This window comes from Sipha flava, unplaced genomic scaffold, assembly GCF_003268045.1.
Source record: "Sipha flava isolate LNK unplaced genomic scaffold, YSA_version1 38_pilon_pilon, whole genome shotgun sequence".
NCBI lineage: Eukaryota > Metazoa > Arthropoda > Insecta > Hemiptera > Aphididae > Sipha > Sipha flava.
This window is the reverse complement of record NW_020273099.1, coordinates 2150847-2159620: the sequence shown is the minus strand read 5'-3', so window position 1 is coordinate 2159620 and position 8774 is coordinate 2150847. Positions and strand designations below refer to the sequence as shown.

Below are 8774 nucleotides of genomic sequence, written 5' to 3'. Positions count from 1 at the left end.
TATTCTACAATGTTTGTTTAAAACTTTCTTTTTAATTTCTATTATTTTTATAGATTTGTAGCTATCAGCCATTCTGTGGTTTAAAATTTTTTTTTTTTAAAAAATCGGAACTTTAATTTTAAAAATTTTAGGACTTCGCTCGTTACGCCTACCCGGCTTCACCCCAAGAGAAATTATAATCTAAGCCTAAACTAGTTTTTATAAAGGCTTGATACTGTTGCAAATGGAATTATGCTTTGCATGTGAACTAAAAACCTGGCTGCGCGAGTAAATCACATATCTAGACCATAAATAAAAGGTATACTATAACTAAACAATAATTCACAAAGTTATCATTTTATAACACGTGTTATTACGTGTTATAAAATGATAGATACGGTTTAAAAAATAACAAAATAAATAGTGGTAATGAATAAACATGAATAAACGGATAAGGTCCAAATCCAACTTTTAACATAGTCTTCAGGGTTCCTTATATTAAATGATGGAACAATATAACAATATCAATATTAGATTTGAATTATTGTGGATAGTTAATCTTGAGCGTATATCGGTGCAAATAATATTCATCAAGCTAAATCCACGATCGCATTCCGTTGTAGAACATGAGATTGTTTTTATAAAACTATTTATTTCGTTTATTTTTTTTTAATTTAATTAGGTTCTTCGTCGATTAATATTCTTAATCCTCATAATGCTTTTTCTTGATTTAAAGAAAATCTATTACAAAGTCTTTATAGGTTAGTTACTAATATTTACATCGGCAGGCCATATTTTTTTATCTACAATTTCTGGCTATAAAAAAGATAAATAAGTAAATAACTGATACCATGGGCGTAACTTGGAAGTTTATTAGAGGGGGGCAAATATATAAACAAAAACGCCGCTTTACTACCTATATATTTTTTTAAATTTTTATTTTGCCTTTGTCATAAAAATTATAGCAAAAAAGTACTATATTATTATATAAAATTATTCGTTATTCATTATCTAACATAATGTTAGATAAGCTAAAATTTAAAATTAATATTTAAAAAAAAACTGTTTAGTTATAGCTAAAACCAGCTTTTTTTTTTACTTATTTTAAAATATAAATATATAATGTAAAATAAGGTATGTCAAATATCAGAGAAGGAATTGCCACTTCTAATTTATTCTAGGGGAGCAATGCTCCTCCTCCAGTTTACACATATGACTGGTACACCTATAGATATTATTATTATTTATTATCGACAAATCTTAAACTGCGTTTAGATATGAGCACAAGCACGATCGAGCCGAAGTGCGAGCAAAACATGAGCCCTATGCGCACAGTGTAAACACTATAGACAAGCCAGCGAGACGCTCTTGCTGGCTCAAATTGGTTCACAAGACTTAAATTCAGTTGACAGTTGTTCATTACCGACTTATTTGGTTATATATGATCTAAGCAAAAATCTATAGAAATTATATCATGGTGTCTTCGGGCATTCCGCAAACCGCTTTTAGCCATATATGAGTATAATTAATAAAATAACATTTTTTTTACTTGGGCAGTTGAGACATAATGTAGAATAAAATGATTACTTACTACTGACATAAAACATTTTTTGTGAAATGAGTAAATGTACGTTTTCCATCGCATACTAGAAATGCATAGGCGCAACTAGAGTTCAATTTCTGGGTAGGCTGAATTTTAATGATACCAGCAACTCGTGGGGGCTTCGTCCCCACACCTCCAATATTGATTATCAACATTAACATTTATATTTATATAAATTAGAAGTCCTTACGACCATAATCGTTAATAGTTTATTTCGAAGTAAAATGTTATCACTTACCTAGTCACTTATTACTTAAAGACTAGCTACCTAAATAAACACGGATAATAAGGATATACATATATAATCATTGAAATATACAGATCATAGCTATTAAATTTTTATTATAAAGCCTAATTAAATTAACAATATTATTTTATTTTTTTCAACAAATTTATTTACAATTTCATTTTCGTCTAATTTGTTGGTTACATCTCTCTTTATATTTAAAATGGATAAATTTGTAAATCGATCATGGGCCATGGAAGATTTAAGCCAATGTTTTATTCGTCTCATTGAAGAGAACGACCTTTCACAGGTGTCTGAACTTATAAGTATAGATAAAGCCACTTGTATAAGTTTAGAAAAGTTTGGAAATATTTGTTTTTCGACTTCTTTAACATAATTTATATTAAAATATTTTTTTTTACTATTTAAAGGTTAAATGCCATTCTAATTTCTGCTTCTAAGCTACTCTTTGAAATATGAAGTAATTTCTATAATTATAATTATTATAATTAATTAATTAGTTATCATTAATCTCTTATACAATTAAAATGTATTTATATACATGGTATTACCAAATTACCTTATAATGATCAATAAACTTCATTGAATCGGTTGTAATTTACAAAATGAACTACAACCGAACTGGCCATAGCCAAACTTTAATCAGAAAAGTTATATTTAAGATTGAAAATAATACTGGCCATAGTAAAAAAATATGTAAAAGTTTTCCAATAATTTTCTACATAATTTGCTAATGACGAATGTGAGTCATTTTCTGCCGCCGTGGTAGCTGTTAATACATAGTCATGAAGGCTAATTGACTCTCTTCTGCGATGCTTTGATCCTATATTTTGTATGTATTATTTAGGTTAAAAAACATAAAACAAATTATCAAAATCACAAAATATATACACCAGTTAATGGAATTAGTAACCACATGTCATTTTCTTCAGCATAATATTTTTATTTATTCCCATATTTTCTTAAATTCATCTTCAGATCTTAGAGTTTCAAATGTCTAAATTACACCAAAAATTACATTTTTAGAAAAACCAAGAGTTGATATTTTATTTTGTAGTAAAACTGAATAGGCTACGGACAAAACTGGGTGGGCTTAGCCCACCCAAGCCCTCCCTTAGTTGCGCCTATGTAGCGATGTACAGTTTTTCTTTAGTATGCTCTCTTTTTTTTAAATTTGGAAAGTAGGTATATGCCGCATAACATCCATCTAATACATCCTTACTTACATAGGGAAATGGAGGCTAAATCTCTAATTTAATGTCAGTATCATATCTATCAAAATTCGATATTAATGAAAAATTATTGAAGTAAATTGTAAAATATTCTATGTATGATTATATTAATTATATTTTAATAGATACAAATTCACTATTTAAAAACTTTATCATAGAATATATATATATATATTGCAAAACAGTTGTAATACTTTCTTTATAAAAATCAATAATTTTAAATCAAGTATATACACTACATGCAGTGCTCGAATTGGGGGGGGGGGGGGGTGCACGGGGGGACGGAGCTCCTTTACTATTTTTTTTTTTGCGTACCCCAACTATATTTTTTCACTGGAATGGGAGGACGCCACGTTCATCCTAATTGATGTCCAAAATAATTTTTATATGAATTTCAATTTACGTCAATTTGAAAACGAATTTTACGATTATAATATCAAAACTATTTTCATAATTAAAGATTATATGGTGGTTATGATAAGGGACAACGTCATCATTTCTGAAGAAATATAAATAGCAATGTCTGTGAATTTGGTGTATTATACTTTATACACTTTACGGTTTGTTATTAATACTGGCGATCGACGATATCTTCATTTTGGAAAAAAATAAATGCCCGCACCACAACTAATCTTCTAAGGCCGTGGTCGCACTAAAGTGTAAAAATAAATAAAAACAAAAACCAAATATATGATTATAACATTCGACTCATGAGACTGCCTGATCGCCTACAATTATGTTAATTATAATTTTATTTTTATTTTCTATTGTAATATGTAGGATGTTGGTATTGCTATCAAAGATTTATTAAACCAATATATATAGTTCAGTAATTGTAGAGCTATAATTCATACCGAAAGCTCTTAAATAAAAATTAAAACACTGAATATTTAATATAGTGATATAAACAATTTTTACTTAACCATCTACATATTACTACTAATAAAAATTTACATGACAAAAAACAGTGAAATTAATTATTATACTTGCAAATGCAATAAATTTAAAAATGTTCATTATCTTTTATTTAATAAAAATACTAGTTCGCAATTTTATAGAAATTCAAAGTTTATTTTTCTAAATAGGTTGAAGGATAAAAATATGAATTTAATAATACATTTTTCATATTACCATTAGTAAAAAGTTGAACACTAAAAAAAAAAAAAAAAATTGGAAAAAAATTAATATTTACAGATATATTTAACAGGAAAACATAATAAACCACCGTTTTATTATTTTTATTATTATACTATTAATCTGAGGTACCTATAAGAAGTGCACTAAAGCTTAAATAAAATTGAAATAATTATGTTTTAGCACCCATGAACTAATGCACCAAGATAGCAGATTGAAAATAAGTAATATATTTTGTAAGGTCTGGAGCTACTTAAAATTCATCACTGACTACAACTATCATTAACCATGACTCATTATCATTATTGGAAATGTATACAGTTATTTAGTTTTAAAACATGATTATTTATATCTATAGGTAAAGTTGATCCAAAGTAAGTAAAACATTAATAATTAAAAAAATAACATACATGTTTTTGTTTTCTATAAAAATGTATAATGAATAAAATTATATTATTTTATAAGAAACTATAGGATATTTAGAGAAAAAAATAATTAACTTGATAATATAAAATATTAATTAACAATATACAATTTGATGAAACTAGATTTGTTAAATAATTTATAAAGCAAAATTTATTAGTATACTTAATATCTAATTTAATAAATATTATTCTAAACATAAATATTACAATAATTACAAATTATGTTTTTTGCATATAATGATTATAATACATATAACATTAATATTTGCAAACATTATTAAAAAAAAAATAATAATCTAATTATGGTTCTTTTTTCTATTTATAAGGTATATACTGATATGTTGATTTACATATATATATACATTTTTTTTTAAAAATAGGTCCATCTAAAAGATTTATTGTCAAAACTTATCTCTTACAAAATAATAAAATCAATCTTCTATCGAATAATAATTATAATTATTTTATATACCACATTGAACAAAAATGTATATACATAAATTACTAAGAATATATTTTAACTTTCACTAATCAAGTCATGTTCCTTGATTATTTTGGATAGCTTGATTTTGTTGTAGAGACAAAAATGCTAAATGACCTTTTGGACACTTATTGGCATAATGACCCTTAAATCCACACTGAAAAAAATTATAAGTATAAAATATTTAGAATGATATTTTACAAACAGTTGATGAAACATTTTTTTATCTTTGATAAATAATGAATATATATTCTTGCTACATAAAATAATTTATTAATAAGTCTAAGTATTTATAAGTTTGGAGGTTGATAGTCATGCTTGTTTGGTAATCAAAAACCATTAATTTTCAACAAAATTAAATGAATTAATAAAATAAAAAATTTTAAATTTTAAAAATGTATAATAAATAATTAATAATTAGGAAAAAGAAGCTTTTTATCATTAAAATGGTAAGCTTAAAATTAAAGAACTAAAAGAGTCATAATAATTTATTAAAATAACACAGATACTTATTATTGAGCTGTTATCATTTTAAATTAAAATTATATAATAATAATAATACAAACATTAAACTAATAAATTTTATGACAACAAAAAAATACATCTTTACATAGTTCATTTAAAATTTTTCTCTAAAGAAAGTTAAGAATTAAAAAGTTAAAAAAGCAAAATATAATAATATAATTAATATTCATATAAATAATTATATTTATTAGTAATTGGAAATAATATTATTAAAACCATATATATACCATATAACACAAATTTTAAATATTATCAAAATATATTTATATTTAGATAGCAAACTTGATAAATTTATTACCTTATAACAAGTAACTTCTTCTAATGGTTTTAGTTTTCTATTAAATCCTGGTTGATTATTTGTTTGCAATGGTTCATTAGACTCTAATTCTGGTTTAATTTTAACAAGATCTGACACCATTTTATGACAGTACATAGCTTTGTGCCCAGTATCACCACAAAAATGACAAATTACAACAAGTTTCTTTGAATCTTTTTGATTTACATCATGTTGTTGATAAGCAGGAAGTTCAAATCTTGGACTAAAATTAAAAAATAATATGTAAAAATAAATATAGTATTTTATTTTGCATTAAAAATGTATAAATTACAAGTATTCTTACCCAACAGGTATTTATAAAAAAAAAAATTAAAAAAATATATAGTAAGATATAAGTATAACACTTGTTTTCGGGCTTAGCGTAAGCGCATACTTGAGCTCTGCATAAATTGATTTTTTTAAGCTCAGCCTAATCCATATTCAGATATGAAAAACTAGGTCCATTAGAGCCTCTAATTATTCTAATTTATGAAATTCAAGTCTTTTTAAGTTAAAATTGTATAATGAAGCCTACCCGGCCCTGACTACTCTTATAAAATCCCTAGCCCAGTCCGGTCCAACCCACCTGGTGAACACCTAATCCAGGCTATAATAATTATATACAACAATTACTTATATAATAATCAACTTTTAAATATTTAATATATAGTAAATAAATAAATAAATATATATATATATAATGATGTTTACATTTATTAATTATTTTCAATTTTAGCTATCCACAAATAGAAGTATTAAAATAATTTACAAAATACAAGCTCATATAATGATATAATATGTCCGAACAATTAAAACACAATTCTAGTTTTTAGAACTCGAGTTCATTTAAAATTAATTTAAACAGCAAACCCATTCAGATCTATACATTTATAAGAAATATGCGATACAGTTTTCCCCAATGTAACTATGTGCTGAGCCGGATTCAAGCCAGAACAGGGCCAGCTTGGCCCATACAGGGCTCTAGTTCTAGTACATACCTACAACCATGGATCATATATTATTTCTGAGAGCTACTCACAAAAATATAAGTATAACAGTGAAATATTTAATAAGTGTAACACTTAAAATTTATATTTATATTTTTTAATTTAGTCAATTAATATTTAATCAGAATAATGTAACATTGAAATAAATTATTTTAATACATTTTAATTAAATATTATAAAATTTATTTTGTTTTAAGATTAAAAGCATATAATTATGACATAGAATTAAAATGTTGATAACAATAAATGCAAAAAACAAAAAATGTAACAAAATAATATTAAAATATGGTCAGTGAAAAAATTAATTTCTGTATTTACTTGATATTATTTATTTTGATACTACAGTCAAATCAGGAGAATTTTTTTTTTTTTTTTCATAATAATAAAAAGCTAATAAAATTATTTTTGAATTAAAAACGTCAAATATTAATTATTTTTAAATAAATACTGATAAAAGTACATACTGTACAAATTTACAGTTTGGACCATCAGGACAAAATCCTGCTACATAATTCATACAAAGTACACGACGAACATGTTTATGTTTACAATGTGGACCATGGCGGCAAAATCCTCGGTCATACCATGGACAATCCTTTAATTTACTTTCAGGATCAATATGTAAAAATGGACATTCTTTGTTATGACAGGCATCTGTAAAAAAATATATATACATGGAAGATATAATGTCTAATTTATACAAACATAATGAAAAAAATTATGTTGTTTACTGAATCGTGCATAGAAATAACATTCCGGCATTTTAGTCATATCGTACTCATGTAAGAATTCACATTGATCCCCTTTTTTACACAGGCCACGTAACCAATGTTTGCAAACAATTGTTCTATCACCTCGCACATGCCTCATTGGACATAATGCTCCTTTCAAACAATTTCCTTTTGGATAAAATGAACATACTGCAGCAATAGATTCTAAAAAAAAATAAAAAAAATAGTGTAAATGAATATATTTCAAATATAATAATCTTGGTTTAAACTGCTTAAAGTATATAAATAATTAATAACATATTGAATCAAAAATAAATAAATAGCAGATAATCAATATATATAAAATATATAAATAGAAAACAATTATTATTAATAATTACAAAGGTATACATGATATTAGCAATATGTTTTTTTTATTTTATGTTTGCCCCATTAATGAGTTTAAATTATATATTTATTTGAATTCCGACTTTTAAATAGAATAATATAAAAATAATAATGATGTTGATATTTACTAATGAATTAAAAATTTAAAAATTATTAGGTAAAAATAAATATAGTAAAAATACTTATATATATGATAATTATTTTAATTGGATATTATAGTTTAACTATTTACTTTTACTTTTTATATTAGCCCATATATTCAATGCATTTCAAATTTCAAGAAATATTGTTTATTTTAAGATTTGTATAGACTATTTATTGTAATATATTGTATTAAAATATTTATCTGAAATAAATAGTATTTAATAACCAGAAACATTTAATCCAAGGGTGATATGATATATTTATTTATATATATGAAATTGAGATCAGTAATTTAATTTAGTAAACATTAATAGTATAGAAATATTACAAGATATCAATCTTACTGTCCATCCCATTGAATGGTAAAGGTAAAGCCCCATGTTGTTCATCTAAAGCTACTTCGACATTAAACTTGATATCGTCAAATCCTGCTACAAGTAATTCCATTATATTTTGGTTACTAGAAGCCGTAAAACTTTTTTTCTTCACTGAAAAATCTAAATAAATTAACTTTATTTTGTTTTTTGATTAATGAATACTGTTCATTTTTTTCAAAATACATT

The 8774-nt window shown here is 24.6% G+C and overlaps 1 protein-coding gene across 1 annotated transcript; it reads right to left on the bottom strand.

Annotated features, from left to right (window-relative positions):
* Positions 1 to 4933: 4933 nt before the first annotated feature.
* Positions 4934 to 8728, bottom strand: LOC112688322 (cleavage and polyadenylation specificity factor subunit 4). Its single transcript, XM_025561472.1, has 5 exons — positions 8556 to 8728; positions 7681 to 7884; positions 7414 to 7603; positions 5925 to 6165; positions 4934 to 5258 (listed from the first exon to the last, which is right to left on the bottom strand). Exons 1-5 carry the CDS (start codon positions 8656 to 8658, stop codon positions 5157 to 5159), a joined length of 840 nt encoding a protein of 279 aa, XP_025417257.1. The 5' UTR covers positions 8659 to 8728; the 3' UTR covers positions 4934 to 5156.
* Positions 8729 to 8774: the final 46 nt, after the last annotated feature.

Excerpts from the sequence above, each read along its gene's own strand:
- LOC112688322 (XM_025561472.1), bottom strand. The coding sequence starts at position 8,658 with ATGGAATTACTTGTAGCAGGATTTGACGATATCAAGTTTAATGTCGAA. Across the intron at positions 7,604-7,680 it reads TTATTTCTATGCACGATTCA|ATGCCTGTCATAACAAAGAA; the intron begins GTAAACAACATA and ends ATTTTTTTACAG. Across the intron at positions 6,166-7,413 it reads CCAAACTGTAAATTTGTACA|TCCAAGATTTGAACTTCCTG; the intron begins GTATGTACTTTT and ends TTTTAATTTTAG.